We start from the raw sequence: 13,325 nt of genomic DNA, 5'->3' as shown, positions 1-13,325 counted from the left end.
CTAGTGAGTCCTCCCAGTCAATATAGGCACATTAAATGTTCATTACAAACTTATTTTGTAATTATGAAATTGATTTGTATTTTTTTTAAGTAATTGTAAAGTCTAAGCATGAACTGTATTGATTTGATTGAAGTTCCATCCATCCATCCATCCATCCATCCATTTTCTTAGCCGCTTATCTTCACGAGGGTCGCGGGAGTGCTGGAGCCTATCGCAGCTGTTAACAGGCAGGAGGAGGGGTACACACTGAACTGGTTGCCAGTTAATCGCAGGGCACATCAAGAAAAATAGCCGCACTCACAATCACGCCTAGGGGCAATTTGGATTGTCCAATTAATGTTGCATGTTTTTGGGATGTGGGAGGAAACCGGAGTGCCCGGAGAAAACCCACGCGAGCACGGGTAGAACTTGCAAACTCCACACAGGCTGGGCCAGTATTGAACATTTACAGCTCCATGTCCCCTGCAATTGACTGGCAACCACTCCAAGGTGTACCCTACCTCCTGCCCGATGACAGCTGGGATGGGCTCCAGCACTCCTGTGGCCCTTATGAGGATAAATGGCTAAGAAAATGGATAGATGGATATTTGATTATGAATCAAATCTAGTTTATTGCTGAAAACCTGTAATATGTGGAGAAGCAGGAACTGACTAAATTCCCCTAAAATGGCCACTTGCATCACCCTGATTTCAAAATATGCTTGTTCCTCATTTTTCTGACAAGCTATTATGTCAGTGTGCAAGATACTCAACTAGTTCCCATTCCAAGAGGCACTCATGACCGTTTAATCTTTAATGGTTTAAGAGCACTAATGTGGAAGGCAAGAAACAAAAACTAAATACCGGATGACATAGCTTAAACATTAGCTCAGGTACACACAGACTCACAGACTTTAATGAGCTACAATGCAGCTAAGCAGGTAAATAATCTAACATTTTATCTTGCGTTTGCTTCTAGAATCGCCACCGAAGTGACAATCAAGTCAACAACAGAAAAGTTCAAGTCCTCATTGATGGAAAGTAAGTTAAAAAAAAAATCATATTAGCAGCATGAAACTCCCCCAAATTTAAAAAATTGAAATCATAATTTTAATGTGATTACACATCCACTTTATACATTAAAAGTGTAAATGGTTTTGTCTAAATTCTGAGTTGTTAATTATAAGTTCGTCTGCATTAATATACACACACACACACACACACACACACACACACACACATAAATCACAACCACACACGCTACATACTTATTTAAAGAATATATACTGTATTCTGTACAGAGGGTTATATGTTATATAATTGAATTTGGAGTAACTTGGCTTGTACTTGTCTGGAGACTTGTCCTGATGTAACCACACAGAATATTTTGGTCTCCTGGGTCCCTGAGTTGGGTCTCGCCGACATCTCCACCAATGATAGAGGGTCTTTAGCTCTGCAGCCTGTTTCGGCAGCTCGTTGCTTCTGAAATTATTACACCATTGACGCATTGATTTGAGGCGTAATCACTGTGACAAAACTCGTGCTTTGACTTCCTGTTTTACTTGGCTTTGCAGCCTCTTAATGCAGCTAATTGGTTCAAGACCTGTGGTGTTTGCTATAAAGTGGTGAAAACACATAAATTGCTCCATTGTTTTGAGACAAAGCAGTCTGTTTAGGCAGTTGCTTGTTTCGGAATGGGGGGAAAACAACCATTGGCTACCAAATAGTGAAACCCCATACATATATCCATTGCTTTGAGATGCAGTGATAGGCACAAAAAATTCATTTTTATTCCCATGACCTCTTCTGTTTAGACAACTATAAGCAGCTATTTGGTTCTGTCTTAACTGCACTGGTTGCTCCCCCTTAATGACGCCATCGCTTTGAAATGTAGTCACTGCTACAAACAAAGATTTCTTCTGCAAACTGTTTATACCAGTGAGTTGGTTGTGAATGATTTCTGCTGGTTACAGGTAATATTGTTGCTAAAAGCAGAAATACAGACTGAGTAGAAGTCAGCCTAATGTTTAAATCGGCTCAAGCAAAATCATTCATTAGGCGAGCCAATTGATTGTGTTTTCCTGCCAAGTTACAACAGGAAACACTCCAGAAATTTCAAGTCAGCAGAACAGCTACTGCTATCCAATGTGCGTATTTGGGCTGGATTTATTTCCTGAAATACAAACACTTAATTTGTTTTGCCATTAAACCTAACATCCTCTCTCCTTCCTCCAGATTGCACAGCGAGAAGTGGATGAATGTGCAGGTGGGAGACATCATCAGGCTGGAAAACAACCAGTTTGTCACGGTGAGGCATTGATTTCCCCAAAATTTCTTGAAGACGCCATGCCTCAATTGGCTGCAGTGAAAACAGGCTGGCCCAATCACAGTGGAGTACAGAACACAGTTCTAAAACCTTCCTGTGATCCGCTATATGTGGCACGTCATGTGACAAAACCCAGAAAACGAGGTTGCTGATTTCATGTGTATGGTACGCTAACGAGAATGACGGTTTGACATGATTGTTTCAAGCTAAACTTGCTAAAAATGTTTTTGTTTTGGTGTCTTCAGACAGTTAAAACCATTTTTATTTTATATTTTCTTATTGTTTTTTTGTTCTGTTTATAGAAGTATGATATTTATATAAACAAAGCCTAGTAAGTTTCTTTCGGCTTGTCCCTTTCGGGGTCACCACAGCGTGTCATCTCAGATGAACGCAGATATATGTTTGGCACAATTTTTACGCTGGATGCCCTTCCTGACGCAAACCTTCTCAAGGAGTCGAGGCCCCAGTGGGATACGAACCCACAACCCCTGGTTTACCAAACCAGTGCTCTAACCACTGAGCTACACATTAAAAAAAATCATCTTTGGTGTCTCTTTGGTGGCATCTTGTGTGAAAAAAATGACATTGTTGAAGTTTAAAGTCCCAATATTTGCTTTGTCATGGTTCCCTTCGCCATTCACTCGAAAGGGGAAGAACTGCTTGGACCCATTTTTCTGAATGCGAAAGTAACATTGCATATCTACCAAACTATGGTTCACCTCGAGGGGCTGAAAAAACCTATGCAATCACCCAGCCAAGTCTTTCCCAGCTAACCTAAAAAGGCTAGTTCCATGCTTCTGAATAATAGTATGGATATAGCTCATTTACAAAATGCTAACATTATGCTAATGACACTGGGGTTAGGTACTGTGCACAGTGCTAACAAGGTATGCTCCATGCTCAAATTATATGTAAAAATAATGGTACTCTTTGTTTGCCTGGTATCCAAAATCCTAACTTTACGCGACTAAGGTGAGGCCTAATCACTGTCTGTGGTCACTAGCAATCTTAGCCATCCAAGATAACAAAATTAGCCAGTAATATCGAAAAAAAATGCAGCTGAAATGCTAACATCATGATAGATGAGGCCTGGAATTTCACTTAGAATTAATGAAGTGCATTTTCCTTGGGGATTAATAAAGTTTTTTATTGCTCGAGCTACTGATGCAATCTGTGTAATTGCTATCCAAATCACTAACAAGGATAGCTTTGTGCTTGGATTATTTGTAAATAATAGAATCCAAAATGCTAACAATATGGCAGAAATGTGAGCACTAGTTACTATCCGTGTAGCTAACAAGACTAGCTCTGTATGTGTATTATCTGCAAAAATATGATACACGTACCACTGAGCTCATGAACCAAGTTGCTAACATGATGCTACTAAGGCAGGCCTAAGTTATTGTGTATCATGTCAGCAATCCTGGCCAGATAAAGTAAAGAGGCTATCGGCATGCTTGGATTATCTGCAAAAATAAAGGTTTGCTGATCCAAAATGCTATCAAACGTGAGACTACCATCATTAGTTAACATAGTTACCATTGATGCTGAAAATAAGTTTACTGTACCTTAATTTAAATTAAAATAGCTTTAATTTAAATCCCATAATACTATGATATCTGATCTCAAGATTATTTTATCGCCATAATGGCTAATTCCAAATGTCTCCCAGGCCGACCTCCTCCTGCTGTCCAGCAGCGAACCGCTCAACCTGGTCTACATTGAGACGGCTGAGCTCGATGGGTAAATCATGGTCCTGATTCTCTACCCGTTGTTGTTGTTTTTGGGCGAAATTCTTTTTTCCTCTTCCTAAGTGAGACCAACCTGAAGGTCCGCCAGGCCTTGCCGGTGACTGGAGACCTCGGTGATGACATCAGCAAGCTGGCGGACTTTAATGGTAACACGCACACATACAAAAAAAAAACAAGACGCAGTCACAATTAATCTCAAACCCCTTGCGCTTGTGTCATGAAGGTGAAGTCCTTTGTGAGCCCCCCAACAACCGACTGGACCGCTTCACAGGGACGCTGGTCTATGCGGGGCAGAAGTACGCTCTGGACAATGAAAAGATCCTTCTGCGAGGGTGCACCCTGAGGAACACAGAGTGGTGCTTCGGACTGGTTCTCTTTGGAGGTGCCAGAACACTTCTTTTTCGACTGAACGTAGTAGTCCCGCACATGAAGTCAGTTTACATTTCCTTGTTGTCATTTTTTATTTCAGGCCCTGAGACCAAGCTAATGCAGAACTGCGGCAAGAGCACATTTAAGAGGACCAGTGTGGACCGTCTGATGAACGTCCTTGTCCTCTGTGTGAGCAACGATGTCAGCGTTTTTGCACCCCCTTTTTCATGTTTTAAAAAAACACCAAGCAGTCTAAATTATTAAGGATGTGTCACGTCCCATCGGAACAAGAGTAGGACCCAAATGCAGGACTCGGAAGATGCATGTAGTTCAAGGAGACACGTTTATTATATGCAGAGGTAGGGGATCGAGCAGGCAGTCCGGTGCAGCAGCGGTAGTTGGGACGTCGGGCGAAGAGAGCAGATGAGCGGACAGGCAGGAGTCGGTACACAGGGGAACAATCAACGCAGGCAGAAGTATCAAAGGAGTCAGGCTTACAAGGTTGGTCGGAGAACATGCGAAGGTCGGTACACACAGGTTCGATCAGGGATACCGGAGCACACGAACGGGACATGAAGATCAACAAATTGGCCCCGGCCAGCTGTCATCGCGGTCATATAAATCCACAGCATAATCAGGCTGCATGAGGCGCAGGTGTGCACCTCCCAATCAGCGCACCCGCGCGGGCACCCGCACAGCTCGTGCTGGAGCGGCAGGATCATGACAGGATGCATGAAAACGTTTTTTTTCACCAATACAATAACCTGTTGGTTTTTCAAGCAGATACCAATAACCAATATTATTTTTTAAAAAAGGTTTATATCTGGGATTCCAGAACAAGGACGTCCAAACTGACGGAAGGGTAGAGCGTGGACCCCCACTTTTGTACTATATATTTTGTCTGTTTTATAATAACTGGTCTTATAATACAATGCCTTTTTTATTGGTATTACACATAAGTACAATGAGATTGGGATGAGATGCAATCTATATGAATACCTTCAATCAATACTTAATATTGAAATAATACAGAGGTTCAACTATTTCACAAGTGAGAGAAGAATGGATCAGGAGATTGACAGGCGAATCTGGGCAGCATCTGCAGTGATTCAGAGTGCATATCTGTCTCTCGTTGTGAAAAAGGTTCCGAGTTGAAAGAACAAGACCGCAAATACAAGCGGCCGAAATGAGTTTCCTGCCCAGGGTGTCTAGCTGTCTCTTAGAGAATGGGTGAGAAACTCGGTCATCTGGAAGTGGCTCAAAGTTGAGATGCTGCTCCTCTGCAATGAGTGGAGCTAGATGAGGTGGCTTGGGCATCTGGTTATAGGATGCATCCCAGACATGTCCCTGTTGAATTTTTTTGGGGCATGTCTCATTGGGAGGAGGCCCTGGGGATGACCCAGGACACACTCTACAGGCTATGTCTCCCGGGTGGCTTGGGAACACCTGATGCCGATCAAGCAAGCTGGTAGATCATCCTCATTAATGGATATGCACTTGGGCATTCCCCAACTGAATGAAGGGCGGCTGTTGTGTCCTTTGATGTGAATTCAATTTGTAGATGATCAAATTGATTGTGCAGAGAATGAATTTTGGAAAGGAAGATGCTAGCAGATACAGAAGGTAGTCGTGTTGTTCCACACTCCACTCATTAGCTTTTGTGACCTTAGCTGTTAGCCCATTGGGACAACCATGCTTACCTTTGCAGTCAACCATCAAACATTTAATTTTGCGCATGTACTGTATGGGTGCACCATAGTTTGGGAATCCTTGTCTTACAGAGTCCTCCCCCTCAAAAAAACACATTAGGTTTTGTGCACCCCCTTTTTCCCCCTGAATCTTATTTATTGTTAATCAATGATCTGGTGTGCAGATCTTTGGCTTCCTGGTATTCATGTGCACCATCCTGGCCATCGGGAACTACTGCTGGGAGCTTGGCGAGGGCTCTGTATTCACAGTCTTCCTGCCCAGGCAGAACAACGCCGCTTTCTCATCCTTCCTCACTTTCTGGTCCTATGTCATCATCCTCAACACTGTGGTGCCCATTTCCCTCTATGTCAGGTGAGACCGAAGTGCTATATTTACAGGACTAATGGATTTATTTTCTGTGGTTTTGACCTCATCTCAATGATTGGAACAGATCTTAAAAATGCGTGTATACTGATTTATAAAAATATCCTAAAAATACTTGATAAGTGCAAAAATGTCATACTACAAAAAGGTGTGTGAACAATTCCATAAAAACAAACAGTAAAATAATTTATCAAAATTCCCACAACATCCAGATGGAAATTGATTGTATAAGTCTTCACAAAGCTTCACAAAGTTCTAGGCGTGTGTGACCTGTGGCACCAAACGTTTTCCTTTTTTCCTTTACCACACTTACCCTCTAACACATAAAATGCTTATTCATTGCTTGTGAATGTCATTCCTGACCCCAGAAAAATGAACAGGTTAAAAAAACTAAAGAATTGGATGTATGTGGTTTTTACATGTGTTAAAATTACAGATTTGAGTGAGAATTGGCCATATTAAGAGCCGGAGCTTTGGGGAACAACCTTGTGCATTACGTTCTCTTAAAAGCAGCATGTCACGAATGCTGTGTGATACTATGCTAGAACCGTCCTGTTGTTTGTATTATTTTCAGTGTGGAGTTCATCCGCCTGGGCAACAGCTTCTACATTGAGTGGGACCGAAAGATGTACCACTCTCACAGCGATACCCCTGCTGAGGCGCGCACCACCACGCTAAATGAGGAGCTGGGCCAAATCAAGTACGTGTTCAGCGATAAGACAGGCACACTGACACAAAACATCATGACCTTCAACAAGTGCTCGATCAATGGCAAGACGTACGGTGAGGGTAACTAGACCACCTGAAAAAAGCCCCTATCAGTTAAGCTGTTAACTGTAAGTTGTCCACTGTTGTGATGTGACAGGTGATGTTTATGACTACATGGGCCAGAGACTTGAAATTAATGAGGTGAGTTTTTGTGTCAGTATCTGATAAACTAAAGTTAAACTTTTTTTTTTTTTTTTTTTTAACCATAATTCCAAAAGGTTGTTGTGATGACCTGAAAATGCTAACACAACACTGCTCATCATACCTATCATACCTACTGCAGCGTGAAGCATGCTATGGGACTGTTTTTCTTCAGGGTCATAGTCAAAATGGAGGGAAAATATTAAATAATTCGGCTTCTGCTAGAAAGCAAAAAAGAGAAAGTCATGAAAAGTACGAGTATCAGAAATTTATTTGTGTAACCAGAGCCACTAAATTGTGACAGGCGCCTGCTTACTTAGAACATAAATAAAATCAGAATACCTTAATTAGCTAATCCTTTTCAATTTATAATCAATTGAATACACTGCAAATACATTTAATGTTCAAACTGATTAACTTTAGTTTTTATTTTGATTTTCATTATTTCTCTAATAATCTCACTTTGAATTTGATGCTGGCGACACGTTTCCTAAAAAGCTTTGACAGAATCAGAATCATCTTTATTTTCCACGTACTATAAATAAAAAACACAAGCAATCTGTCGTTGAGAGTTGGAGCTACTCTAGCCACAATTGTGCAAATTGTGTAGTTACAATGCTGTGGAAAAGATATTGTTCCCCCCCTTCTCAAATTCTAATATTCTAATATTTTTGCATAGTTTTCCCACTTTAATGTTGAAGATCATCAAATATAAATATCAAACAAATACAGAGCTTATGCTTACATGCTTATTGTTAAAACAAAAGGTGATGTAACTGACATAGTAAGTAGTAATCATCCCCCTGCCCAATGTTTCTTTGAATGTGTTGCAGGCATAAAATTCAAAACGAGTGAATATTTGCTAAAGAATATATAATATTTTTGGATCAGTTTCAACATTAAATAGGTTGCTGTTGTAGTGTATTCAATTGAAAATAGGTAAAAAAATTGTATAGAATTGGGGTTTGTAGAACTGCAGCTTTATTTTTATTATTTTGTGGACACACTCGCATAACAATTCACTTAAAAATATTGTGTGAAAAATGGCAATAAGCCCCGAGTTGGGGGGACCTAGGGGGGAAAAGGTCAGATGTGGATAGGATATCGTACCATAATGTACTAAACCTGTGTGCAGCACACCGAGATGGTGGATTTCTCCTTCAACCCACTGGCCGACCCACACTTCATCTTCCACGATCACGCCCTGGTAGAGGCAGTCAAGCTCGAGACCCCCGAGGTGCACGCATTCTTCCGACTTCTCTCTCTCTGCCACACTGTCATGGCGGAGGAAAAGAAGGAAGGTAATGTCACTAGGTGGGCCCCACCAAATTATTTCCTATACTGATGGACTGTAAAAACCGCTGATCTCCTACAGGTGAGCTCTCATACCAGGCCCAGTCTCCTGATGAGGGCGCTCTGGTCACAGCCGCCAGGAACTTTGGCTTTGTCTTCCGCTCGCGGACGCCTGACAGCGTCTCCATCGTGGAAATGGGAGAGCAGTGCACTTATAAACTCTTGGCCATCCTGGATTTCAACAACGTCCGCAAGAGGATGTCCGTTATTGGTAAATTAATACAATAAGCACCAAAACCAGGAAAAGTATTCTGTATGATTTTATAAGTGGAAACCATGGAGTATAGTGGTTAGCACATTCATGCTGAGGTTTGGGATTTGAATCTTTGTTCCGATAGAGCTCGTGAACGTGGCGTCACGGTTTTGCATGCCGCCATATTGCCGGTCAAACCTAGCTGCTTGGCAGTGTGGGAGCAGATTTTTCAAATTAACCGAGACCTGTTGTGTTGTTGGTTGTCACAATAGATGAGACAGTTCTTCAAATAGATAATTCTATGGAATATCACCAGAAAAGATGAGAAAGCATCGATGGATTTCAGCAATTAAATGAGATGGATGGTGGCCAACAAAATACACACGCCCCTGTAGTGATCATTTAATTTCACGTAGGAATTATTCTTCTCATTTGAGAACACTGTGTATTAAAAAAAAAAAAAAAACATCTGTCACAGAGAGGTTTACAGAGATAAGCGTGTGGCAGCAATACGCTTCCGTGTACGGAGGAGACGACTCCCAGTCCTAAATTTTTTTTCCAGTCATTGTTAATGAATGCGAGTTTGTGTAAAACCAGGGGTCATTTATTTAAGTATTGGTATTTGTATTGAAAAAAATCTGAGTGGGTCCGTCACTATGTGGGATTTATTTTTGATTGAGAACAGATCCAGCAACGAAGTATTTGTATGCGTCCACTTTCAAACTCTTCTGTGTAAATCTTGACAACTTATTCACCAGATACATGTGTAGCTCCAGTTGTCCAAGACAACCGGAAGCGAATTAACAGTCCACTTTCTTATCGGCGAAAACATCGATTTCAGCGTTAAATATGGATCCTCTCGCCCAAGTGTCTCTAATTTTTCCACGTACCTTAGTTTATTATCACCTTCTAAATGTTTACCGGTATTGGGACAAAACTCTGGGTGTCGTGCTATAAGACATGTTTCGTTTCGTCTAAACGGAATTAACTTGCAACAGCTTTGTTTGACCGGCAATATGGCAACGTAAACAAAAATCTCAACGCTCTATGCATCTCCATCCCTCCATTATTTTAAGAGAGTAACAATTCGAATAAAAATCTGCAATATAGCGGGACCGCAAAACAACAACTGCGATATAGCAGTGGATTATTGTATCTGTATTTCATGAAGATAAATGAATTGTTTCACGGCTGGGACTCATTGTTTCAATGAGACGTGCATCCTGTGACTCATGTAGTTTCAAGTGGGAAATGATCAATGGAAATGTACTTCATTCATCCATTCATTTTCTTAGCGGCTTATCCTCACGAGGGTCTCGCAAATGCTGGAGCCTATCCCAGTTGTCAACGGGCAGTTGGCGCAGTACACCCTGAACTGGTTGCCAGCCAATCCCAGGGCTCATCGAGACGAACAGCTGCACTCACAATCACACCTCGGGGCAATTTAGAGTGTCCAATCAATGTTGCATGTTTTTGGGATGTGGGAGGAAACCGAAGTTCCCAGAGAAAACCCATGCAGGCACGGGGAGAACATGCAAACTCCACACAGGTGGGTCCAGGATTGAACCCAGGACCTCAGAACTGTGAGCCCAACGCTTTCCAGCTGATCTACCATGCCGCCGGAAATGTACTTAAGTACAAAAATAAAAATTAATTCATGCTGACAATGATGTATATACAATACCCATTTGGATAACTGGGACAACGAAAAACAATACACAGATCAACTTTCAGCTCAATGTGCTGCAGACCTAATTTTTTCCTTAGTTCACATTTCTTCAAGTAGTCACAGTCTCATTTTTTTCCAGCCTCATGGGATCCTGAGATCTCACCCAACTAATCAGTCAAACAATATCACAAAGGCAGCTGACTTTCCCTTCCTCTATATGTCATGTCATTATACACACAAAAAAAAGTAAAAGTAAGTCTATGTTACAGGTTCCATATTTTACTCAACTGACGTTTTCTAGTTTTTGAGATGTAGTATTGGCTCTATGGTGGCTTAACATGTGACATACTGTATATATTAAAAGCAACCATGTATTTCTCAGTCCCAGACATTCTGCTGAGTTGCCTGAAATCAAGTGATTCGAATGTCTCTAGCTTGTCCACGTCACAAGTGCAGAGCTCTGCCTATATCTTAGCTCCCGAGCTTGGGCTGTCAGCATTACAAACCTGTGCTTGTGTAAGTGGTTCTTCTTCACAGAGGCAATCAATCATAGGAAGGGGGGCAGCCAACTATGCATAAAAGGGATAGAAAACTGGGTGAAATGAAGTAATTGTCAGAGCGCCCTTTTCTTGACACTCAAAACCAAGGTTTTGGGGGTTTTTTTGGACGAAATTAACCATGTTAGAGATTCATTCTGTGGAGCCCTAAATAGCGAAATGATGGGACTTTTAATATTTTAGGTAGTCGTTGGGAAATAGATACATTTAAAATGTAAGGAGGAAATGTAAATGTTTAAAAAGGAAAAAAAAGTTCAGCTACCTAAAACATCACCTGAAGTACTGCAACAAGGTATTTTTACTTTACTATTACTTTTTACTAAAAGTGGCATTTATTCCGTTGTGTCATTCAAATCCAAATTAGTTCGGAGCCCCGAGGGTAAGCTGTCATTATACTGCAAAGGAGCAGACACCATCATCTACGAGAGGCTTCACCACTCCTGTGCAAAACTTATGGACGTCACCACGGAGCATCTCAATGTCAGTGCACTTCCAGTGCCTTGTTGAAAGCTTTTTGCATGAAGAGTTTGACATCTGTTCCCACTGCAGGAGTTTGCAGGGGAAGGCCTGCGGACCCTGGCGCTGGCCTACAGAGACTTGGATGAGGACTTTTTCCTTCAGTGGCAGCGGCGCCACCATGAGGCCAGCACGGCGCTGGATGACCGCGAGGCGAAGCTGGAGCAGCTGTATGAGGAGATAGAGACAGACCTGCTGGTAGGACACCTGGAAACGTCGCTTGAACATCGCATTGAATGAAAGCTTTTACGCATTTGCATCCAGTTGCTGGGGGCAACTGCAATAGAAGACAAGCTGCAGGATGGAGTTCCACAGACCATTGAGCAGCTGTCCAAAGCAGACATCAAAATCTGGGTTCTTACCGGTGACAAACAAGGTCTTAATTCTTAATTTACATTGTTTTAAATGCAGAGAGCGTCTTGTGGGCAAACAAACAAAAAAAATACCCATAAGTAATACAAGGCTGAGGGAGCTCAAATGTTTTGATAGGCCATTTAAAACTTTTATATATTTTTGTTTTCATCAATAATCAATTAATTACACTTTGAAAAGATTTTGTCCAAGTATAAAAAGGTGATTTTTATATTGTTTTTGTTACGACTTTAGGTGCAGTTTCTTTTATTGGTTGTATTTGTTGGATTTTTAGTTTATTAAAAAACATTTGTGTAAATGTACAATAATTTTTATAATCCTCACAATAAACCTGGAGTCACTCAACTACTCTATTTGGCCATTATTATTGGCCTCGTTAGCTAAGGCCATATTTTGATGAATGTGCACATTTAAAAATAACTACTTCAACCACTTGTTGAAATACTTGGGCGATATTTTTGATTTTAAATTTTTTTAAAAAAAAGTTTAAATTGCAGAAACGGCGGAAAACATCGGCTACTCGTGCAACCTGCTGCGTGAGGAGATGAATGACGTCTTTGTCATTTCTGGCAACTCACCAGAGGAGGTCAGACAGGAGTTGAGGTAGCTGTCGCTGTTTTCATCCTCTGTGTTTCATTATTCTTTTTTGACAATTTCTCCTTTTACATGTGGCAGAAACGCATGCACTACCATGAAACCATCAGCCTCTGAAGATTATGTGTTTTTGCCAGAGAGGCCTCTGGGTAAAACCACAAAGGGCGTCACAGATGAACCGGTGAACGGCGAATATGGCTTAATCATCAACGGACCCAGTCTGGTACACGGCATGAACTTTTATGCCTTTTTTTTTTTAAATAAGCATTTCGCCACCCTTGTTGTCTGCTATGTTAACCCTCAAAAAGTTTACTTTCATGGTCCTACTTGAGGTTCAGTAGATACTTCCAACATGTTTGATGCATGATGTTCAGTACAGTGGTTTAAAGCTAAACAGAAAGATAATGCAGAAATTTTAGCTTTATGCTAAAGTTACTTGAACTAATCATTTTATGACTCAATGAGTTAATCTTCAATTAAGCTAAAGTATGTTTTTTGTAAATATATACTGTATGATTTAGTCTTCACGATAGCTATTTTTTTCAGTATAATTGGAATTTAGACTTGAATATAGCTACAATATACAGTATTTTTTCCTCGGCAGCACGGTGGATAAGCTGTAAAGCATTGGCCTCACAGTTCTGAGGACCCAGGTTCAACACCA

At 41.1% G+C, this 13,325-nt stretch overlaps 1 protein-coding gene across 4 annotated transcripts in view; it reads left to right on the top strand.

Moving 5' to 3' along the window:
• Nucleotides 1-13,325, top strand: part of atp8b5a (ATPase phospholipid transporting 8B5a) — a 34,906-nt gene that overhangs the window by 10,795 nt on the left and 10,786 nt on the right. For all 4 annotated transcript variants that reach the window (XM_061816211.1, XM_061816210.1, XM_061816213.1 and 1 more), the window contains 16 exons: nt 959-1,020; nt 2,215-2,287; nt 3,978-4,048; nt 4,120-4,202; nt 4,280-4,438; nt 4,526-4,614; nt 6,299-6,486; nt 7,073-7,281; nt 7,364-7,407; nt 8,543-8,708; nt 8,783-8,971; nt 11,544-11,659; nt 11,729-11,893; nt 11,960-12,071; nt 12,565-12,670; nt 12,743-12,884. In XM_061816211.1, coding sequence (XP_061672195.1) covers nt 959-1,020; nt 2,215-2,287; nt 3,978-4,048; nt 4,120-4,202; nt 4,280-4,438; nt 4,526-4,614; nt 6,299-6,486; nt 7,073-7,281; nt 7,364-7,407; nt 8,543-8,708; nt 8,783-8,971; nt 11,544-11,659; nt 11,729-11,893; nt 11,960-12,071; nt 12,565-12,670; nt 12,743-12,884 — 1,974 coding nt within the window. The remainder of the gene's footprint in view (nt 1-958; nt 1,021-2,214; nt 2,288-3,977; nt 4,049-4,119; nt 4,203-4,279; nt 4,439-4,525; nt 4,615-6,298; nt 6,487-7,072; nt 7,282-7,363; nt 7,408-8,542; nt 8,709-8,782; nt 8,972-11,543; nt 11,660-11,728; nt 11,894-11,959; nt 12,072-12,564; nt 12,671-12,742; nt 12,885-13,325) is intronic.

The sequence above is a fragment of the Syngnathoides biaculeatus genome, chromosome 4 (assembly GCF_019802595.1).
Source record: "Syngnathoides biaculeatus isolate LvHL_M chromosome 4, ASM1980259v1, whole genome shotgun sequence".
NCBI lineage: Eukaryota > Metazoa > Chordata > Actinopteri > Syngnathiformes > Syngnathidae > Syngnathoides > Syngnathoides biaculeatus.
Note: the sequence above shows the minus strand (reverse complement) of the source record. Positions and strands in the feature narration are given on the sequence as shown.